Source organism: Lygodium microphyllum, chromosome 25 (assembly GCF_053477565.2).
Source record: "Lygodium microphyllum isolate KBCC chromosome 25, Lygodium_microphyllum_v1.1.10, whole genome shotgun sequence".
NCBI classification, from domain to species: domain Eukaryota; kingdom Viridiplantae; phylum Streptophyta; class Polypodiopsida; order Schizaeales; family Lygodiaceae; genus Lygodium; species Lygodium microphyllum.
In genome coordinates this window covers 67,155,457-67,178,765 of record NC_141159.1, presented here as the reverse complement: position 1 = coordinate 67,178,765, position 23,309 = coordinate 67,155,457, and the positions used below count along the sequence as shown (strand labels likewise).

The following is a 23,309-nucleotide window of genomic DNA, read 5'->3' as shown; positions in this document are numbered from 1 at the left end:
TCTAGCGAGGACAAGGAGTTTGACTCTGAGTCAGAGGTTAGTTTGGATAGTGATCCAAAAATCCCTAGGCCGCCCACGGCCAGACGCACCAAGGGGGACCTACCCATCCACCTGAGGTGCAGACGATTAAGGCAGGAAAATGCAAAACAACCCAGGGATACACGAACAGAAGAACAACGAAAACCATAGGACCTCCCTAAACGATTTATGAAATTCAAAAAAGGGGATAGGGTAGTAGTTCTGTTAGGTGCCAAGCGTCAAGGGCAAACGAGCGAACCGATCGAGGGACATCATAGTTAGTTATCTACAAGCTTAATACAAATTTTTTATTGAACTTGAAAGTTCATAATCACAAAAGCTTTATGATTGATAGGCTTACGAAAATTTGTAAAAAGAGGAGAATAAAGGCAAAAAACAATGCTCATAGGCACCTTCCTAACTTATTTAATATTTGGAAGGGACCCCTTTGTTTAGGTTAGGTCCAAGTAGGACAAGCAGTATTGTTTGACAAGCACATTGGAATTTCATAAGGCATTCTTCTCTCAAAATTGTTGATCTCATAGTCATGGAAAATTTCCACGTTTTGTTCACAAACATTTCTAAACTATCACTTGAGTTCTTGGTTTACACATTATAAGAAACCATAATATACATATATTTAATGGGTTTTTATTCTACCTTCTCACTCATATTTATCAGTATTGGCCATAAAGGTGTATGATTTAAGGTTTGCTATAGGAACCAAATAGCTCTCAATCTATTATATGACTCGATCCTACGAACTATGTGCCAATAGTTTGCAAGCTTTAAAGCTCTAAATATTCTTTTGTGAATTTGAAAGGTTTTTGTTTTGGGGAGGGGGGAGGGGAAGTTTTGCATCAAACGTTGATGCCTCTACTAAGAAAACATTTCCATTTCTTTCACTAGTCTCATTTGCTAGCTTCTTCTAAAAAGTCTTTCATTCTTGATCTTTTAGGTCTAGTCTATAGTGACTTGCCTTAACATATAGTGACTATTGATCTTCTAGGTCTAGTCTATATAGAGATTGCAGTATGATGCAATCTAAAGTTCATAATGTCTTTCTTTATTTGAACAGTTTAGGAGCCGAAATTGGGGCTATATGTAGGGGTGGGGGGTGTGATACAGTGTGACCTACTACTGCCAAGGCCCTCCCCCTCCCCCTATTCCCCCTGTGTGTGTGTGTGTGTGTGTGTGTGTGTGTGTGTGTGTGTGTGTGTGTGTGTGTGTGTGTGTGTGTGTGTGTGTGTGTGTGTGTGTGTGTGTGTGTGTGTGTGTGTGTGTGTGTGTGTGTGTGTGTGTGTGTGTGTGTGTGTGTGTGTGTGTGTGTGTGTGTGTGTGTGTGTGTGTGTGTGTGTGTGTGTGTGTGTGTGTGTGTGTGTGTGTGTGTGTGTGTGTGTGTGTGTGTGTGTGTGTGTGTGTGTGTGTGTGATGCACCTACCCTATCTAGGCTAGAGAAGGAAACATTTAGTAGTCACCCAGTTTCTCTCCATGAGTTGCATCATTCAAATCCCGTATTATGAACTTAGCTAGTTGGGTGGAATTTGAGTCTACCTCCAATGGTATCTAAGGCCATAACCCAAATAGTATTATCATGAGGTTCTAAAAACTTTGGGTCTCCTAGCAACATTCTAGTGCATGTCTAAGAAATCTCACTTCATAACCAATCATAGATGAGAACGAATTTACATTGCACTTGTTCTAAAGAGAGTGTGAAATGAGGGGAAGCTAAAGCTAAGCGTTGACCACTATACCACACCATAATCACACACCGATCCCCTAAAATGATGCTAATTAGAATTCTAAGACGTTTCATGGGTGGTCAACATGTTTGGCTCTATCCTATCATTGTATTAGAAAGTCATCCAAACTAGTCAAGTCCACCTTCCATAGAATACACTTGTTAAGAATAGAGTTCTCCCGCTTTTCACACACACACACACACACACACACACACACACACCCCAACCAAAAGGCATGCTTTAGTTTTCTAATTAAGTCCTACCACACCATGTTGATATATACAACAACTTCATTGATTATTTATTTTACACAAGATTCTTTCATGCAATCTTAGGCACATACATGAAAACAATGTCAAATAGTTGAAAATAATAGTATTTTATTCAAGTCAAGTTGTCACAATCGAATATGCTCTCTCTAAGACATGTATCACCCTCCATAGGTTCCACCTCACCCTTATTTAGAATGGGCCTTCCAATGCACACATCAAGCTCATAAAGTCTTCTAATCCATCATAGCCTAGGTGACTAGGATTATTAGTCCACCAGCCAAAGACCTGCCAATTCCAATCTTGCCATAGGAGCAAACATTTCCCTTATGGATGATCTCACACACCAAATATCCATCAAACACACTTGGTAGACATGGTTGTTGTAGAGGGAGCCTTGGCAAGGAATTAACTAATTTTGAGATAAGCTGGAACATACTTATCCCTATATTGGAGCTCACAAAAGAAAGAAGGGATTTTCTAATGAAAATGTAAAAATAGACCAGTGCTTTCTATGATTTCCAATGCAAGAATAAGGAACATCTTTGTTGCCACTAAGGAAAGAGAGAAGTATTTTTGGAGGAAGAGATCCTTCTTTGTTTGCCTTGTCCTTGTGAGGCCCAAGGAGGTGAGGCCTTTGAGAAGGGGATATGTTAAAGGAGGATTTTCCTCTAAAACCCAAGGTTATTTAAGATAGCCTTAATTTTGTTAATTATATTTTCCCATGCAAGTAGGCGGCTTGCTTTCATTGCCACACGAGTATGAGAGGTGATCAAGGAGTATGACGTTGATGCTGACATTGACCTTGATGGCAATCTATGTGTTGGCATGAGGTGGATGACCACATGGAGCTTCCTTTGTGGCTAATAGGTGAAGGCCATCTATGGCCATGCAATAAGGCTGACAAGGCCTATTATTGTGATCATGACAATGGTAGTTAAACATCCTATTATAGCCATTGATAATGTCATTTAATACAAGGCTTTAAACCTTATAGTGTAAGGATTACTTTTAAGCCTTATAGGCTATGATTTTTTCACCATATTCTTCTCCTTTAAGGCATTATGCCTTATATTAAGGCTTGTGGGTTAATCATGAAGACCATAGGTCTTACTATTAAGACCCTATTATTTAAACTAATGTTTGATTAGCATTCTTTTCTTTTTATAATGAGCTTGACTATTCATTGCAACTAAGTTCTGGTTGCCATCTTTCTAAAAAGGCATATACCTTGTTATTGAGGTTGACACATAGAGGTTTTTGCCCTTAAGGCCTTAAAATTAAGGTTTTTCTAATGCATTATCTTAGTGTTGATAGACTAAGGCCATCCAACTTTCAACCTAGTATCATCATTACTATAGATATTAAAGTTATTACCTATGATGTTTGCTATATTTTGATTAGATCTAGGGATTGATAGTTGGGTTTTCCATAGGTATTTGGCTCCTATGACAAACTTTTAACTTCAAGGATCGCTTCAAAGGTTAAGCCTATATAAAGTAGTATGAATATTATTAGTGGAATGATGTACTTTACACCCTCTCCCTTCCCCCTTGGAGGAATCAAGATGTAATCTCAAGAGAAAATCAAGGTGATCTTAGGATGTAAAAACTCATCAACTTAATTTACATCCTCTTTGGGAAAGTTGTTCCATTGAATAAGGCACTCCCAAATAATTATATTCCTAAGAGATCTGTCTATAATAACAAGGATTCTTTTAGGTTGCACTAAGGTTGCCATGCCCATGTTGACTTGTGGTGGGGCTAAACCTCTTTGCAATGATACAAGGAGAGAGAGTGATGAAGGTTTGCTTGCACAACCAATACCATGCTTACATGGCACTTAACTTGCTTGAAGTGCATGAAGAACCCCTCAAATAGGGATATCGGTTTATCGACTTTGTGCCAATCCTGAGATTAATGGTGTGAGAGGTTAATCTTTGACAACCATATGTGCTTCGTGGATTAATGGTGTGAGAGGTTAATCTTTGACAACCATATGTGCTTCGTGTGTTTTCACTTATAGTTGTTGACAAGCATGTGTGCTTTACCTACGTGTTTGTAATGGACCTTAGGGTCTTGTAACTACGTGTTTGTCATGTACCTTAGGATCTTGTCACTACGTGACCTTGTCGTTCTTTAATTGGAAAACTCATAAGAAAGTAGGCCGAAAACTTTGTAAGAACGCAGAGCTACACACACCATGGTTAACTCTATACTGCAAAATACTGCTGCAAGGGAACTTGCATGTGATTGACTTTCCGTGCTTAAGTGCACATCGTATGAAGTGATCTCTTGCTCTCAGAAGAACGCGCGACCAAGCTTTCCTTGCTCGAGCGCGTCATCGTGTGAAGTGATGTTGAGAGTTTCTGGCTTGATGACTAACTTGCTTAAGACGATTGTGATGATGTTTGAAATGCTCATTGCCTCAGGCTTGCTACGATGGCTGGCGTATGTTTAGGCAACACCAACTGGAAAACTGACAATCCATCTCTCACTACACTGCTGGAATCCATGCTTCGTTCTTCTGGTTACAGGCTTAAGTTCCTCTCCATCGCTCCCGTAAGACTGACTACTCAATCTTCGATTTTGAAGACTTCTGTCAATTACAGGCACAGGCTGTTCTTTGATCTTCAATTGTGAAAGATAAGGACGCAGCACTTTAAGAGTCATTGCAATTCTCCTTGCTAGAGTTCGTTTTTTCTTCATCGTCGCTTTTCATTGCAAACAATGTAGTACACTACTGGAAACGCAGATTGCCGGTTTGTTGAGCTGCGCAGATTGTTTCTCACTCCCGCATTTGCTTCAGGACTTCATTTTCAATAGCATGGGAGTGTCTGTTGCTTTCATTGTGATGGTCGGCTGGGATAGCGACTCCATAATGCTCGCTCTTGACAGGTAAACAGGAAAAAATAAGGACGGAACTTGATAATCGGTCTTTCGAACAAAGCTTTAACAACAAACATTTCAGGGTTGGGAAGGTAAAAAAGATTTTCAGAAACTGCTACGTAATCTTCACGGTCACTTCCAGTGAAGCCAATCAGTGTTTTCTCGACTCCTACTTCAGGTTTTCTCCTGATCAGATATCTACTTGGACGTTTTAACATTACAGTTTCTATTGTTTTAGTGGTTAAACCTTCCCATGGAACGGTCTGGCTGGTCTCTTCGACCTCCACTTACCTGATTCAAGTAATTTTGCACGGATGTATGATCTTAAATAGACGGCTTGTTTTTACGAGTTTCTACAGACGTATTAATTTAAGCATACCAATAAAATTGTAGGCTTTGTATATTCTAGACACAATAAAAGCAGTTATTATGAAACACAGCATATAAGTGTCAATTTCCTGGTGTTTTGGGACATATAGCTCGTAACTGTCAATTTACTGGTGTTCCAGATCTACTTTTGTTTCCATTGCAAAGCCACCGTTTGTTCCTGTTAGTGATGGTCCCATGGCTCTGGAGAGGATGTTGAATCTGGCATATGTACATGCAGGTTGGTGTCTTGTAAACTTACATGTAAATCTGATGGATCTGAAAACTCAAGTTATCTTAAATTAGTGTCACTGTTGTTAACTCCAGAGGTTCGAACCCTATGCGACTCTTTAATGTGAAGTTGCTAACATCCTTAAATTAAAAGAAACGGCAATCACACCATCATCATGATTCTTTCTGTAATCTATGCTTGCACCAACCAATTTGCCAAAGCCTGAAAGTGGAAAGGAGTTGCAAGCACCTATATTTATTAGCTCCATGTTGTTTCATGCTCACTTGAAGCTACTGGAAAATGGGATGCTGCTTCTTTCTCATTGAAAGGATGTGCTTTGGCACCCGTTCATAATTCCAGAAGAGGAGCATTTTCCAATGTCCATCTAGATGCCCGAATTTATACATCTGAACAAATGGATGGCTCAAGGATGTTGTAGGACTTGTTCTATCTCTTCATGTAGTTCCTAGCAGGCCCAACAAGATAGTGAACCCTCAATCACACAAACAATGGCATCAACTTAAATTGACGTTTGGCATACTTCTCATGCTATTACTCAAGGCTCACTAGCTAAAAGCATCTTTATGCCATCCACCAACCTGATCACACGTACAAGTTACCAAAAGCATTCTATGTTATGTATTTAATTGCATTAGGCTTACTAGTAGGATTCAGCTTTTGCAGTTTGAAAGCATTGCATCCCTTTAATATCTTGGCACGCCCCTCTAACCTGATTTAATCTCAGATTGCAAACGCCAAGGAACAATCAGTCAGATCAACTTAGAGGTATAAACCATGTCTATATATCTCATGGATTTGGTCATTTAAAAGTTTTTGAATCTGAAGATGTTTGGTGGTAGCAATATAACTTTACCAGGTGAAGTTAGGCAATTTATGGCTATGTTAATGGGTATACTATGTTTGGCATTAGTGGTAATGTTCCTGGACATGTACGTGGTAGTGTTGCTCCAGACATGGATGTTTGGTGGTATAAGATCAAATAAGTATTTCTTAGGTGGTGCAGGAACTTGGGTTATAGATGGTGGAGATTTTTAATAAAAAATGGTTGATGCTAATTTGATTGAAATTTTAATGTGCTAGGTAACCTCATGTGCTTGTGCACCTTGCTTATAATTGTGGCTACTGTGGGAGTCTAAGATCCTTATTTTCACTCGCTGAATTTTACTTTTTAGCATCCATGCCTCACTGTCACTGCCATTAGATGGTAGACCTTTCTAGCCTATCCTCTTTCTCAAATGCCCTGATTACCTCTATTCAGCTTACTACAGCTGAGATCAAAGGATGGGACCCCATGTTCTATACTGGAAAGGGGCGAGCGTATTGATCTGAATGCAATGTATCCTGAGCCATGCACTTGCCTCTACATATTGGCAATGTGTGTCTATCTAGTGCTAGGGGATCCTGGTAGGTTCTTGGGCTGTCCATTGTGACACCCATGGTCCAATGCCTTGGTCTTGTTGGGGTGGAACCTTTCAGGTACAAAGAGTTGGATCTTGTCCCTCACTCCACTGGGGCACCTTTTTGGATGTGGGAGGAGGTGTTGAAACTTGAGACAGAAAAATTGTGGACTGCATTAACACAAAATGATATTGTGTTAAGTCCAAATTTAGCTCCACAAAAACAGCCCCAAAAAGATTTATTTCATCAAAAAGCCCTTTTAGTGGCAAGACAGGTCATTGGAAGAAGGATTGCCCAAAAAAGGACAAGAAGGAAGATAAGAAGAGAAGTCCAAAAGGGATCTGAGCCTTTTGGAGCAATCGGTGCTCCTATGTCATCGGTATTCCTCCACCTAGAGGTGTTGGAGACACCTTCAACATTGGATGCAGGGTTGAAGGTCCCATATGCTCGTGAATAGATCGTGGATACTGGCACTTTCCACCACATGACTCCCTCCAAATATGGAATTCACCATTTTGCATTCGATACAAGGTCAAGTCTATATTGGTGACAACTCTTCAATTTCACTTCATAGCATAGGAGAGATTCATCACCCTAATAGATGAGGCCATGTCCTTACATCGAAGGTCCTAATACATCACTGGTCTTGGCTTCCATTTGCTTTCTATAAGCAAGATATGTGCATAGACTAGGGCTCATTGTGGAGGTTGATGCTGATTCCTTTTGGATTCTAGATGGCCAAACAAGGAAGGTGGTATGCCATGTCAAGGAGGAGCAAGGTGTACACAAGCTCAAGAACGAAACAGCCCTCTCATCCTATCTTCTTTCTTCTCAATTTTTGACGTGCTTGGTTTAGTCACCTCAAACACAAGTTCCTTCGAGAGGTAGCTTGTGAAACAGATGATTCGTGGCTTGCTAGAGGTTGGGTTGAGCCATACCCCTTGTGTATCCTGCATAAAAGGCAAAGAATAGCATGATGCTATTCCTAACAAGGCTTCTCAATGGGCCAAGGGTCCCTTGGAGCTTGTCTTTGTCAATTTGTGCAGACCAATACGTTAGGAATCCCTTAAGGGGGAGTAAATAAATCATGCTTATTGTAGATGATTACAACAAGATGACTTAGGTCTACTTTTTGCAAGTGAAGTCACATGTCTTCTCAAACTTTTGAGATTTTCTATATCTTTGGGAAAAACCAATTTGGGAGGAAGATGAAAGTAGTTAGAGCTAATAAATGCAAGGACTTCACCTCCAAAGAAATGGCTTGCTTTTGTGGAGCAAGGGCCCATCAGGGATTTGACAATACCAATACCATGTTTGAATGGAGTCTCGGAGTGAAAGAAAAGGGCCATGGTCAAGATAGTGAGGATTGTGCTAAAGCATTGCAAGGTGCTGTAGGTTCTATGGGTAGAGGTTGTTGCCACAACTATCCATATCCTTAACAGATCACCCATGTCAGCGATTCCCAATAGGACACCTTTTGAGACATATTTTTACTCCTGATGTATCTTAATTTAGGGTCTTTTGGCGTGATGCATACATCCACATTTCCAAAAAGGAAAGTGATATGATGGATCCAAAGTCCAGTCGTCGATAGGTGCTCGTGAGCTATTATAATTCTGAATCAGTGGGATATTGCATTTATGATCTCAAGTCCTAGGATGTCTATGTTAGCTTGTATTTTAGTCCGCGGTTGTGAGCTCCATCAAAGTTTGATAGAGACAAAGGAGCTCTGATTGTTTCAACCTAGTCTAGGTGTGTGCATTTCTTTTTTAGTGTCTAGAGTGTGTTCATATTGGTACGAGCCACATGCATTTCTTTTGCAGTGGTTGCTTGCCAAAGTGGGGCTGGCGTGTCCTGATATTTTTGCCAGCATTTCTTGGTTTGTATGTAGCTAGTCAGCCTGTTTTATGTTGGCTGACTACATCATTTTGTCCACCAGATCTGGTCAGCCAGTTTTGGGCTGCTCAGGCTATTTATAGCCAGCCTCCCCACACTTGGCAGATCATCTTTCTTTTCTAGAGGTTCAGCACACTCCATCTCTGGCATTCCTCATGCAACCATTGTCATCAGCTTGATCTGGTGCTTTCACTAATGCCTTGGGCTGTGTGTAGGGATTGATCAGTCAACCATTATATTCAGTCTTCTGTTCAGATTCAGTGCAGATTATCACTTCATTCCCTTCTTTCTTGTTGTCTCTCTCTTCTCTCCGTGTTCATGTTTCTCTTCTGTTGCGCATGCACTCTCATAGTCTACACTAGCAAAGACGGTGGTTTGTAGAGCTTCAAGCTACAGAGGGAAGGAGCACCTTGTGTCTGGAGATCTAGACAGCACGTGATCACCACAACCAGTTCAGGTGGAGCTGTCGAAGTCAAAGGCTTTCGAGTAGAGGATTGCCTTGCTATTAGATTCCTTGTTGGAGGTTGATCCAAAGATCAGAGTTTGAGACCGAGGAGTGGAGGGATATCGGCCTCCTCCTTGATGGCAACCCTCAGTGATGCAAGCATCAAGGATATCTTAGAGGAGTGGAAATGGCAAGATGGATTATGGTGTTCATATTCAAGTACATACAAGAGAGTTCTTACACACCAAGTATGGGTTTAGACTTGTGCCGTGGGGGACAAGGAACCTACATCTGTTGGAGAGGCATTGTAGCATAATCATTGGCCTAGAGCCATGGAACATGAATTGGAAGGTATAGAGAGGAATGGCACATGGGAGTTGGTGCCTTGACTCGTTCAATGCAAGCTGATTGGAGTGAAGTGGGTCTTTCACACCAAGTATTATAAGGATGACACTTTGGATGAACACAAGGCCCACTTGATGCCCAAAGGGTTTGCTCAGAAACCTGGAGTTGATCTTGATGACACTTTTGCTTCTACTATATGTATAGCCACGATTTGCATGGCCCTTGCCATTGCTAGCTATAGGACATGGTTGATCTATTGGTCGGATCTAAAGTTTATGTTTGAACAAGGACTTAAAGGAGGAAATCTATGTGCATTGTGGAGGAGCCTTAGGGTTTTCTAGGCCAGATGGACAAGTGTACAAGTTGAAGAAGCCTTTGTATGGCCTTAAGCAAGCTCTTGAGGCATGGAATAAGGAAAAAGACACCTTTCTTTGAGAGAAGTTGTGGTATCGATAATCGGAGGTTGGATTTTGATTTGAATTTGTACATGCACACCTTAGTGGGTCTACACTCAGTGCTTATGCTATATGTGAACAATCTCATTCTTACAGGGGACCACACATAGATGGTGCAATAGACTAAGTATTCCAATCATAAGCTTGAGATAACTGACATGGGTCTTCTACATTTCTTTATAGGCCATGTGATATGGCAGACTGAGAGGGTGATCTCTCTCTCAACAATGTTATGTGTAGGAGCTCTTGGCTGCCTTTGAGGCAATGGCATGTTGTCCCATGTCTACTCCTATTGATCCTAGTTGGAAGATTTCAGCCTTCTTCGATTGTTGATGCTTCTAGCTTTCAGCAGCTTGTTGGATTGCTAACGTGGTTACTTAACACTCATATTGATCTTTGCTTTTTGGTAGGTTTGGTTGCAGGGTTTATGAAATGACCCTAAAAAAACTCATTGGCAGGTTGCTATGAGGATTCTTTGATGTTGATTTGCGGAGATCAACTACTTGTCATTGCTTCTTACTTGGTGTCGGTGCTATCTCTTGGGGTAGCAAGAAGCAACAAACAATAGCCCTTTCTTCTACGGAGGCTGAATACAAAGCGGCATTGACTACCACATGTGAGGGCATGCGACTTTAGAGACTATTAGGAGAGCTTGGATATCCTTAGAGCCATGCCACATGTAACCAACCTTTCTTCTGTGGATGGGTGGTAAATCCCTGATTACAACTTAATTATAGCAACAAACAATAAATGCAAATCTGAAAATACAAATTTACCTACTGATCTTGGACAATGCACACCTGATTGGCCCCAAAATTGGTGCCCCTCTCGGTATTTATTTAGCTTTATTGAACAAGAAGTTGATTTACAATGGGATTCTCTTGATCCCCTTCGCAATCCAAACTCCCCTTACTATCCAAAGTGACCAACAAGTCTTCAATCTGTTTTGCCCCTTGATTTGGGCACTTAATTAGCCTTCACCCACTTCATAGATGATGGAAATGCCCCAAATTCAATGGTTGGCTAGTCCTCCACGTGAATTTAGCTGAAATTCACCTTCAGCCCTGAAAAATCCAAGTCTTGGAGCTTCTAATTTCGGGCATGCTTCCCGAGGCTGTTGCTAAACCCTAATTTTTGTTGTAAATTAGAGTTTGCAGCATAGACAATGGAAATGCCCCAAATTCAACGGCTAGCTAGTCCTCCACCTGAATTTAGCTGAAATTCACCTTTAGCCCTGAAAAATCCAAGTCTTGGAGCTTTCAATTTCAGGCATGTTTCCTGAGGCTACTACTAAACCCTAATTTCTTATGTAAATTAGGGTTTTCAGCAAATAAATTTGCAATTTCTCAATCTCCAAGGGTCCAAATGCTGAGATCTTCGGAGCAAGGTTGTGAAATGGTTGGAAGATGAGAGAGAAAGCTGTAGAGAGAGAAAATTTAGAGTTTTGTCGCGAAGAATGATTGAAAATTTGTCAAATGCAGCTGCTACCCTATCACAACAGCATTAAATGCTGTCGCCTACAGCTGAGACATCCAAATCAGCTGTCACCTTGTACCTAGATGCAATCACCCAGTTGTGGAGGGTCCGAATCTTCAATCGCCTCCTCAAAACTTACTCATGGTTGGCTGCAATGGCTGAAAATAGGCTGGCCATGGCTGTTCACAGCTCTCTCACATTTGCTACAGCAAGAATGATCTCGTTTTTCCTCTTCTTTAGCCTTTTACTAGCCTGTATGGGCAAGTTTGCCTAGTGGCAGCCTTTTCAAATGGTTTTTTCAACATTATCCATCATTAAATATTAATTTTCAGTCTTTAATTACTAAAAATTAATCTAATAATTATTTTCAGTGCCCAGAAAAATAATTTGACTAGCCAATAATTAAATTTCCTAGGCATCTTCCACTCTTGAGTCTCTTTGTGCCATCTTTGACCATTAGATCGGTGTTAGGTATCATTAAACACCACATCTCTAGTGTCACCAACTGACACTTATGGCCAAATAAATGACCTAGGCTAACAATTGACACCAGATACCACCAAGTATCTGTGCAACATAACTTATAGCAACTTTTGCCTTTGGCATTCCGTAATTTTCTTAGGTCCTAGGCTCATAAATTTACTCTAACCCCAGTTGCACCTCACATGTGCAACATTTACTTAATCATGTGATTAAAAATTAATCCACATGTTAAGTGAGGTTTCAAAAATACATGTCCTTATGACCCTCTCCTATACAATAACTAGAGTTGCATAGCCTTTGTGCAGCACATAGAGATTTAGTATCATTTCATTCAAAAGAGATTGGATGGCACAGTCTCTTTGGAGTATTATAAGATAGAAGACAACTTGGTGGATCTCTTCCCCAAGCTCTTCCCCAAGCTGTTCTATACCCCTCATACGTAGTACAGATAGGTCCGTACAATATGATTCATACCATATGGTACTGTATGAGTTCATATGTTAAAATTAACATGTTTTAGCCGCTGATTCTGGGTGTGTTCTCGTGTTTGGACAATGTCTCCGACTACGTATTTTTGGCCTATTGGTATCTACATAGCACTTTGGAGCCTTTTTATGCCTCGAAGGCCACATTCCACACCCCAACCCCTTTGGATTTCATGCTCTAGCCAGTCCACTTTTGATTATTTGACTTGGGCCTTGGATGCTCTTGGGCCTCTCTTCTTCCATACTCTTCTCTTTTTCCACCTTAGATTCCTCTCTTCTTCCACACTCTTCTCTAGCCTATAAATGGTGCTCCTTCCCTCCATCCTTCCACACCAAATCAACAAGCATTGTCGAGCCTCTCTCTTCAAGAAAGCTATCTATCTATCAAGCCTATCCGACCCCTTCTCTCTCTAACTTTCAAGCCTATCCCACCCACTCTTTCTCCAACTTTTAAGCCTCTCACTCTCACTCTTCCTCTGAAGCTCAAGCTTCTCCCTATCCCTCTTTCTCTCCCAAGCCTCTCTCTCACTCTCCTCTTCCCCATCTAAGTACCAAACTTTCAACTTTCAAGCTTGAAGCTTCGGCCCTCCAAGGCCTTCAATTTGCATGCCATCCATGTGGAGAGGGACACAAAGAAGTCCAACTTGCACCATTGGATGTGCAAGTAATTGTAGGAAACGCTATACAAGTGGTGCAACCCGGCCTCTCCAATATCTTTCCAAGATGCGAGGGCAAGTTGCTCCAAGCAAGAAAATCCCTCAAAACATCGCGGATGAGATTCTTGCCAAGATGAGAGGGGGATCCACTAGAGGAGAAGGAAGTGGTGTATAGACACCAACACCTATGCCTACTCATGAGGAAGCATTGAATATGGGCATATCTTCAACGGATGTGGGTGAGGCCTCCACATTGGATGGTGCCGGCTCCACATCCACATCCAGCTCCAGCAAATGCAAAGAGTGGAGGCTCATGTGGCACTGGAGAGGCAATCCTCTCTCTCTCAAGCTTCCGGTCATGTTTATAGATTTGTTGCCTTTCTTAGAGAAAAGCAACGATTTGTGGACATTTAAATTGCATGCACAATGATCAAGTGCAATCTTGCATTCAATGTCCTAAAGCAAGAGTAATGGAAGAAGATAGTAAAAGCCATTGTCAATGTGAGCCCAAGTGAAGGATGAACCGGTATTACATACAATGACACGAGGATGAAAAAGATTGATGAAAAGGAGAGAATTGATAGAGCCCTTGATCCTATTCGAACCGCATGGACAAAATATGGTTGCTCCATTCTTGCTGATGGATAGAGTGATCGTAAGGGATAGGGCAATAAGGGCATCATCAACATACTTGTCTCATGTCCACTTACCACTTATATTTTGCGGGATGTAGATACTGACAAGAGGGAAACGAAAACGACGAGCACATTCATCTATCACCACATTCGGCAAGCTATCATTGAGGTATACATTGTCTTTTTAAATTTGTTTCTTTGATAATTTTGAGTTTTATATTATAAATTATAATTTAATGATCATGATTTGTGAAGCCTCTATATCTCTCTTTCCCCCAAGCCTCTTTCTCTCTCTTTCTCTCTCTCTCTCTCTCTCTCTCTCTCTCTCTCTCTCTCTCTCTCTCTAAGTATTATTATTATGATTGTAGGTTGTTCCCTCAAATGTGGTGCAAGTTGTTATTGACAATGCATCCAATTGTCGATGTATGGGTCGTTTGCTTGAGGCCAAGTTTCCTAGGATTATATGGACTCCATGCACAAGTCATTGTTTTGGCTTGCTTATGGAGAACATCCGGTAGCTCAAGTGGGTGAAGAAGATGGTCCACAGTATAGTACACTCGAGTTGAAGAAGCCTTCTTCAACTTAGTTTGCTTACATGTGGTTATTGCTCGAGCACCTTTATTTGGTGTGGTTTGCCCTACACCAAATAGTGATGTCCACTCTATGGAACGAGTGGGATGAGCATGAGATAGAGGAGGCCAAATCCATACAGCACTTGTGTCTCAATGAGCAGTTTTGGTAGAAATTCCATGTCATTGTTATTGTTGTGACTTCCTTTTATAGAATGTTGCATATGAGTGATTGCGAGGGGTCCACCATGGACCTTTTCATTCCCTTCTTTAGAGTAGCATTGGTGGAGGTGCAGACTTGCATGGTAATCACAGAGACACAACATCCACATATTCTACAAATAGCAAAGAGGAGATGGGCATGGATATATAAGCCCATCTATGGTTTTTAACATTGGTACTTCTGGCCTACAAGTTACCGATAGTCATGGACAATAGAGAGCTTTGTTCTAACCAGCTTGCATATTTGACTCGTGTGGTCCTTGTGGATGACCACAGTGTTGGAGGAGCTAGGAAGCTATGAAGATTAGTGAAGGCATGTGGCATTTGCTTCTTCTACTTATTGGAGGAGAGAGTCACTTGTGAAGCCTCTCTTTTGGTGGAAAATTTTTGGATATGTACTAGAGACTCTTCAACCTTTGGCCATGAGCGTCCTTGCTTAGGATTGCTCTTCAAGTACATGTGAGAGAAACTAGAGTGCCTATTCTTTCATTCACAGGAAGATTCACAATCGGCTTAGCACATGACAGTTAGAGCAGCTAGTCTATTGCCACTCTAATTGATGCATGATGAGGGCTATGGTGAGCATGGGTAGTCCAAAGCAAGTAAACACTTAACTATAAAATTAAAAATTTGTTGTTTTGAACTTTATACTTTACAATCTAGTATTTATAATCTTATGTTCATTGTATAGCTGATTGTTGATACATTCAAGTTGATAGGCGACACTCTTCCAAGTGTACATTAGGTGGTGGATATGACGAGGAGGAGATGATCTTTGCAGAGCTCTATAGGAAGATTTTAGCATCAGATACTTGTGACACTCGATCGCAGTTAATGTGTTCATGGGCGAGGAGGACGAGCTCCAAAATGAAATGAAGGCCACAAGGACATGTCGGGTGGGCCTTCTTGGTATCCTTGTCAGGAGACAACTCATGAATGTGGGCCAAGCTTTTAACCTTTGATGTCCCTCCAAAGTTGATGTGGGCCTAAGGACTAAAGTCCATTGACGGTTCGGCAGATCAGTCTAACATCTCCTCCAATGTCAAGAAGGGACTAAATTGTGATGGATGTCCAAGGTGGTACCAACCTTGAGGCCTCCACTAGCCTAGTGTTGAAGATTGACCACCACTCTACCTCCACTAAGGGGATGTTGAGCTAAAATAAGCATTACATGATGAATTAGCCTCTTAAACAGCCCCAAAAATGCTTAATTAATAAAAGCCCTAAAATGGTGTGCGGTTCAAGAGAGTTTTAAGACGGTGTGTTGTACGAGGTTGTGAAACTTTCTATAAATAGATAGGCTGCACTCCATTCAGCCCAATCTCGTTTTTGCAGGTTTTAGACCCTGTAGCTTCACTATTCACAAACCCCATTCATGGATGACCTCTCAGATGAAGTTGTTCATTGTTGTCTACATCCATTAGGCATCTATTTCCAGCCTTGTCTTCAGGGTGTACACCCCCAGGAGCTGTCAGTAGCTATCTCCCACCTTCTAGCACCTTGCATTTCAGCCTGGCAGCATCATCCTTCGCATTTGCTACTCCAACGTCATCCCCAGCTGCAAGCAACCTCACCAAAATGTTGTGTTTCATACCAGTAGGCTGCATTTGACATTGATCCTTGCATCTATCATTCCCTAATGCTCTTCTGCTAGTTGCCTTGCTTTTGGAGGCTGCGTTTGCAGTTTTTCTCTCTCACTGCTTGTCTGCCCCACTAGATCCAACATCTTCTATTGTGTTTGCTAGTATCCAATACTTGGAGGTAACCTTGCTACATTTCGGGATCCATCAAGAGTACAATACGCTCTCCCGCTCATCACCTCTACCTCGGTCCTCAAGACACGAGAGTTTGGGGTACAATTTTCATTCCTTGCACAATTTGTTTGCTACTTGAGCATTGTATATTCAATATTCAGTCATTTATTCAAATTTCCACAGTGTTCATTGTCTAACCCTAACCGTGTTCTATTGAGTTTATGCTTTGTCGTACACTTTCGTTTATGTTTCTACATTAGGATATTTCTTCACATGGTATCAAAGCAAGGTTCTCTTCCACGAAACCTCAGTCTTTGATTTGAAAGCCCTTCACAAGAAGCAAAAACAACACGAGGGCAAGATGTCTTCGAACACCTTCACCACATCATCATGATGCTCTCGAGTCTAGCACATCGAGACATGAGATGGAGTGGGCTTCATAGCTTACTTCTCCTACTAACATGGCCAGAGCTACCATGGAGTCCACAGACCAAAAGAGATCTCACGAGTTAAATACGATCTCATCCTCATGTATTAAGCTCAATAGGAGATTGAAGGTAAGTTTGAGTTTTCCCTTTTAGTCTAATGATTTTGCAAGAAGGACAAAAGCTCTACAATGGATTGGCCATCTTGACATGGAAATTGGCATGGAATACAAACCATTTTTCTCTCTACCACCATCATCTCCATCTTTACCTCTTTCATCTCATCGATACACTTCTCCACCTTCATTTACTTCTTTGTTAGATACGCATGTTACTACTTCTCAATCTTTTGAGTTTACTTTCTCTTTTTCACAATATATTGGTGATGCTCATGATAAAGGAACTCTTCAAACCAAGTATTGGTTTATTAACCCCGAAGAGGATATATTTTCTAGTTGCACTCAAGAAAAGGTAAGCAAAAGTCGCAATAATCTATGGTGAGTGCTCCTTTATCATTTCCTTCAACTTTTTTATCTCATGGTCAATTTGATTTTGGTGATTCATCTTTTTCATCATTTGCATTTAATGGACGAAAGAAATCTAACACATTTCCCACAATTATACACATGACAAATCCATTCAATCTTCCACCCATCCCATCCACTAGTTCCACTACATTTTCCTTTCAGCCTCCATTAAGTGCACCTTTCATGTCTTCACACATCACATCGGGCGGTCCTTCACCCTTAGGCATGCCCTTTGGAACCTTGTATTTTCCTCAACCGACTAGTGTCTCCATGATGGAGGTTCATCCTTTTGTACACACACTTTCGGATGTTTCACAACCTGGGTTGCCACCCAGTCATCACTGAGTATGGATCAGTTTTGATACCGCAATTTGTCTCCATGGTATCACCTAGTGGGTCTTCTAGTCATTTTGTTGTGCCCCAACTGATTGTTGGACAAGGCTTCTATGTCCTTGTGCCTCCACCTCCATTGGCACTTTATGAAAACTTTCATATTCGAGTGTCTTTCCATCAATCGATACCCATTGGACATTTTCAAGCTATTTCTGCCTATCTACCTTCCCCTCCTACTTATTCCCCTCCATCACTTCCTTCTTATCCATCTTATTTCACTTATCCAACATCTCATGGTTCTTTCTCCTCATCAGCCAAACATGCCTTTAATGACAAGACTCATTTTGATAAGTCGAACTTCACTACACTTGGTCAAACCTAATGAGACATGCCCTTGACTCACAAACCTATGGGATCTTGTGCAGGGATTGGAACCCCAACCTGATCCGGCACTTATTCTATACAAGGTTGTCCTCTCATGGAAGGCTAGAAATACCTTTGCTATTATCGAGCTGATGCAAGGTCTATTACTTGAATTTCATTCACAGCTTTAGCATTTTGACTTAGCATTCGAGCGTTGGGCACACTTTAGTAACCGCTATGTAGCTCGGGATAGGGCCTATTGCATCAATTTGGATCATGAGCTTCAAAACTCTAAAATCACTAATCGGGATGACTTGAAAGTCAAGTTGACTGAGTATCGATGCCTTCTTGCCAAGTTCTCTACGACAGGGGCTCCTAAGTTGTGGGACGATCAAATCACATTGTTTTTAAACAAGTTGCTGAGGAAATACTTCCATTTTGTGTAGCAAGGGATCTCGCTATCCACTATGTCCACATTCTATGAATTTGAGTGTCAGAGCTACTGTGTTATGCTCAATTATTTAATTAGTTTCATAGTTTGACCTCTGTATAGAGGGGGCTCTTGTTGCTTATTCTCAGAAGGGGCAGCAAGGAAAGGGTAAACAAAATCAAAATTCCAATCAAAATAAAAAACAGACTTAAAATCAGAATTAAAATCAATCTAGTAAAACCCAAGGAAACTCTGAATCATCTCTAAAACCTAGATGGCATAATGTATCGATGAAAATTGATATTGTTAACATTGTTAGAAAGCTGGTCCACTTTGATGACGAGTGTCAATTAAAGGCAAAAAGCTTAGCACCGAAAGCTAAGACTTAGACCCTTGCACCTTAGTTGGTGGGTAACCACCATTAGGGGAGGGAGGGTGGTGGCAACCTCAGTAGGGGGAGTGGCAAGGCTAGACCCCCATTGCCATTAGTCAGCCATCACAATTGACAACATTCTCAGTACCAGAGGGCTTGTTTGATTGGTCTACAAAGGCCCGCATCGTCTCCGTAGAGACATTTGAGGATGTGAGTCTCGACTCTCATCCACATCTGTGAGTTGCCTCTTGGCGAGGTGATTGCAAAGGCCTACTCGTCACAACTAAGTACTTCAGCCACTCCTTGGATTGTGGATAGTGGAGGTACCCATCATATGACCCCCATCAAGGACATTTTCATTTTCCAAGTCCCGAAACTCTCTATAAATAGGTAGGCTACCCTCCATTCAGCCCAATCTTGTTTTTGCAGGGTTTAGGCCCTCTAGCCTCGCTACCCACACCCTCGTTCACGGAGAATATCTTAATTGAAGCTGTGCATTGCTGTCTACATCCATCAGGTGTCTGTTTCCAGCCTTGTCTTTGCAGTATATACTCTTAGGAGCTATCGCCAACTGTCGCCCACCTTCTAGCACCTTGCATTTCAGCCTATCAGCATTATCCTCTACGTTTGTTGCTCTAGCATCATCCTCAAATATAGGCGACCTCAACAAAAGGCTGTATTTTGTACCAGCAGGCTGCGTTTGACACTGATCCTTGTGTTTATCACTCCCTGGTGCTCTCCTGCTTGTCACCCTACTCTTGGAGGCTGCATTTGTAGTTTTTCTCTCCCCTCACTACCTACCACGAGAGCTGTCAAGAGTATGACACACTCTCTCACTTGTCACCTTTGCCTCAGTCCTCAAGACACAAGAGTTTGGGGTTAAGTTTTCATTCTTTGCATGGTTTGTTTTATTTAGTCTTCAATCATTTATTCAAAGTTCCATTGTGTTCGTTGTCTCTGAGTTACCCTAACCCTAATTGTGTTCTGTTGACTTTATGCTTTGTTATACACTTTCATTTATGTTTCTACGTTAGAGTATTTCTTCACAAGGGGCCTACCAATAGCAGGTGAGTTGGAGGTCTAAGTACTAGTGGGAGGTGTTTGAATGATACTCATTGTCAAAATGGCCAACCGTTTGACAATGTTGGAAATATTTGTTCTTAGGTACATTCTGCCATCTTGGTTCCAATTGAGACTGGCTCTTCCCTTGTACCTCACTAGCCTTTGTAGATGTGTCTTTGTTCTTGCCTTTCCCTTGCTTTGCCTTTCGGAAAGTTGAGACAAGAGCCCCCATCTGAAGATGGCAAGGAGGGCTTCTTATGTACTTGATCGAACAACTATGTGTAATGTAATAATTGACACTCAACTCATAAAATGTAGGCAAGGTAGATAGTGAAGTGTGAGACCACTTGTTGCATAAAGTTAAATGTATTTAGGTGGCAACTTCCTCAAGAACAATGTGACTTGGCCATCATTAGTCTTTGGAGGTCCAATAGTGGCGAATAATCATTGATACTCAACTAGCTTAGCCTTAAGGTCATCCCCATCAGTAATTTTGAACTCTGGGAGCTCATGGTCAAGGTTTATCGGATGGCTCCTATCCTTAACCGCATAGCAGTTAGGGAAGTACAAGTAAGCCCACCAGTCTGATGCTAAGTCAAAGTGTTGCAATTGAGGATGAAATTTAGGAAGGAGACCCTGCATCAACTCAACTATGGCTGTAGCATTATGGCTTTCAAAGACTGCATAACCTTGTATTTCCACCAGGGATCTAGTTGGGGTTTCAGCCTCTAAACAAAACAAGGCCCAAAGGTCTTGTGAAGGCATCAAATCTGACCAAGGAGTTGTAGCAGCTGAAATGAGCCTTATCACTAAAAGGATTTTTGCTAGATGCAGATGCATGTAATGAAATGTGAGGTATCACATGAGGGGGATGTGGTGGGAAGGTAAATGTAGGGCTTGGTGCTACATGCAATATCATATGGCTAAGCATGGTAACTCATGGCCCTTGTCCGATAGAAGGCAGGCCCGGTAAGCATAGCCATATGGGCAAATTGTGGTGCCATCGAGTGACACTAGGGCACTTGGAAATGAAACCTTGCATGTGGGTCCCCATAGGTGCTTGGTTTTGAGAGCTTGGAAATTTGAATTTGAAATTAGAGAGGGAGAGAGTATATTGCTAGGAGAGAGGGAGAGAGAGTGAATACAACTAGGTGTGATAATGGTGTGATCTGAGGGTCTGTTGTCTTTTAAAAATGTCATCAGAATTCAATTTCACTGCCCCTTTGGCCTTTGGAGTTTTCACCGACACTAAACTTGCATTGTTTGTGAACGGTGTGCATCAAGAGAGAGCAATTGGTGTGCTCCTCGGAGGCGTTGGTTGCAGTGGTGTCGTCCATACCTGGGCTGAACTCCCATGATGCAAATACGGTAGTTTTGAAAACGCTGATGTGCCTCTCAAGTTCGCTGATCACTAGGTGCTGGGCTAACACCATCTGCGTGCCGTCACAGCTTCTGCAAGGTATTGGCTCCATCGAGGAGATCTCCCAAGCCAGCAGGGAGGAAATTCTGGAGAACACAGATCTGTCTGCTGAGAAGGCGGATGCCATTGTTCGGTTTTTTAATGAGCCTGAGTACTTTATGACTCCAACAACTGACTTCTAGTAAGGAATAAGGAGTAAGCGATCTGACCCCATTCACTTTATGCAAGGTGCACATATGATGTGACAATGAGCCGCTTCTAATTGTGTAATATTGCATCAAGGTTATCTATCCTTTAGTTTAAAGCCTACAAGTTTGTCATACCTAGTGCACTAATGCTACCGATTCGTGCAGCTATGATGCAAGTAACACTTGCTTGATTCACAAAACACAAAAGAATTTGGCATAATGATTAAGATAGTCTCTCCCTAGCAATCAAACACAACTTGTAAAGTAGGCCTAGATTGTATCAAAACATACCGCCATCCAACAAATCTTTGGAAAGTTTCTCATTTCAACACATCAATATCGATAAAGAAATTTGTTTAAAAGGGTTGATTCAAAGAGAGAACCTAAGGACACCTATAATGTGCTCACCAACGAGTCACTTGCATAAATGGAAGTCCTTGTGTTATCAAAGCAATCAAACATGTCCTCTCTTTGTGCAACGCTCATTTTCTTGTGCCTATCTAGGCCTCTTTATATGTCATCTAGCTTGGGTCATTGTTCAATAGAAGTCTTTCTTTGTGTGTGTGTGTGTGTGTGTGTGAGGGAGAGAGAGAGAGCTACAAACATGATCTTTAGTGGTTGACACTTGAGTAAGGTCCAAAGTTGTGGATGTAGATGGAAGATGACAATCCTTGATTGCTCATGAACTATTATTGTATAAATCTAACATTACAAACTACATGCAAAAAATATGATAAAGTTTGGATAATGCAAACAATTTAGATGTAGCAATAGAACAATAGCAAGAGGAAGCATAGACAAGATGGAGGCAAGAGTTTGAGATAGTGGAATTTATTCCTTTGAGCTTGAAATCACCTATCGCTTTTGGATTGTGTTTTTAGATTTACACAAACAAAAACTACCTCAAGTGTATATGCTTTACTTATTATGGACCTAACCCAACAATGTCTAGTTTTGACAAGCCCCAAGGTGCTAGATGGAGATGCCTTTCTTGCTTAAGAATCACTTACCCATGCAATTTATGCGAGTTCCAAGTGCAATATCAATGCCTAATGATATACATGTGTGACCATGGACACTCTAATCCTTTTTTAATTCATTAGATTATCCTACAATAAGGCTTCTTATGGGATAATTAAATCATGTACATTTTAAAATCCTTCCAATTTGATGGTTAAGGCTAAGATGAGATAATTGCTCTTAAATTCCAACTTTCAACTAAAGGTCAAAGCTCTTTGTTGACTACTTTTGTAGAGAGACATTGATAAGGGGCTAGAACTTAAAATTTGAAGGTAAAGGTCGAAAGGCAAAGAGAAAGCTATTGAGAAGGTTAAATGAGAAACTACAAAAAATAGTAGTTTTCTAAAAATAGTGGCTACAAAATATAACAATGGTAAGGGGCTAGAACTTAAAATTTAAAGATAAAGATTAAAAGGCAAAGAGAAAGCTATTGGAAAGGCCAAATGAGCAACTACTAAAAATAGTAGTTTTCTAAAAATAGTGACTATAAAATATAGCAATGGGTGAAGATAGTAGGATGAGATCGCAAACCCATAAATAGCCTTTAAAATCCATGTGAGAGGTAGATTATTTTCAAAGTTATTTTATGTGCTTTAATGTGAGAGGTAGATTAATTTTAGAGTTTTTTAAGGCTTTTGTGTTAAGAAAAATACAAATTCACAATCAAATCTAGAATTATTTAAGTTCTAAAGATAAATTAGGAAAATCCCATAGGTATGACGAGTGCACAAATTTGGAATCATATTGTTGGGCCCACTTTCTCGTAAGGTATGTTACTTTGCGAGTGAAAATTTGTCATATTGTGGATGAACT

The 23,309-nt window shown here is 41.0% G+C and overlaps 1 protein-coding gene across 5 annotated transcripts; it reads left to right on the top strand.

Moving 5' to 3' along the window:
• Window positions 1–4,228: 4,228 nt before the first annotated feature.
• LOC148014325 (DNA ligase-like protein) lies at window positions 4,229–22,349 on the top strand. 5 transcript variants are annotated; one of them, XM_087666661.1, is made up of 7 exons: window positions 4,229–4,376; window positions 4,461–4,590; window positions 4,838–4,926; window positions 5,000–5,095; window positions 5,427–5,524; window positions 6,261–6,301; window positions 21,153–22,348. In XM_087666661.1, the coding sequence occupies exons 2-7, from the start codon at window positions 4,471–4,473 to the stop codon at window positions 21,468–21,470; spliced, it is 762 nt and encodes a 253-aa protein (XP_087522787.1). In that variant the 5' UTR covers window positions 4,229–4,376; window positions 4,461–4,470; the 3' UTR covers window positions 21,471–22,348. The 5 variants fall into 5 exon arrangements, with proteins under 5 accessions (XP_087522787.1, XP_087522788.1, XP_087522786.1 ...); XM_087666662.1 differs by having other exon boundaries at window positions 4,229–4,590; window positions 21,153–21,236; window positions 21,318–22,346; XM_087666660.1 differs by having other exon boundaries at window positions 4,229–4,590; window positions 21,153–22,347.
• The last annotated feature ends 960 nt before the right edge of the window (window positions 22,350–23,309 follow it).

Bases quoted from the DNA above. Each gene is read 5' to 3' on its own strand.
- LOC148014325 (XM_087666661.1), top strand. From the start codon at position 4,471: ATGGCTGGCGTATGTTTAGGCAACACCAACTGGAAAACTGACAATCCA. The intron at 5,525-6,260 runs GTTGGTGTCTTG...ATTTAATCTCAG, and splicing joins TCTGGCATATGTACATGCAG to ATTGCAAACGCCAAGGAACA. The intron at 6,302-21,152 runs GTATAAACCATG...GTGTGCATCAAG, and splicing joins TCAGTCAGATCAACTTAGAG to AGAGAGCAATTGGTGTGCTC.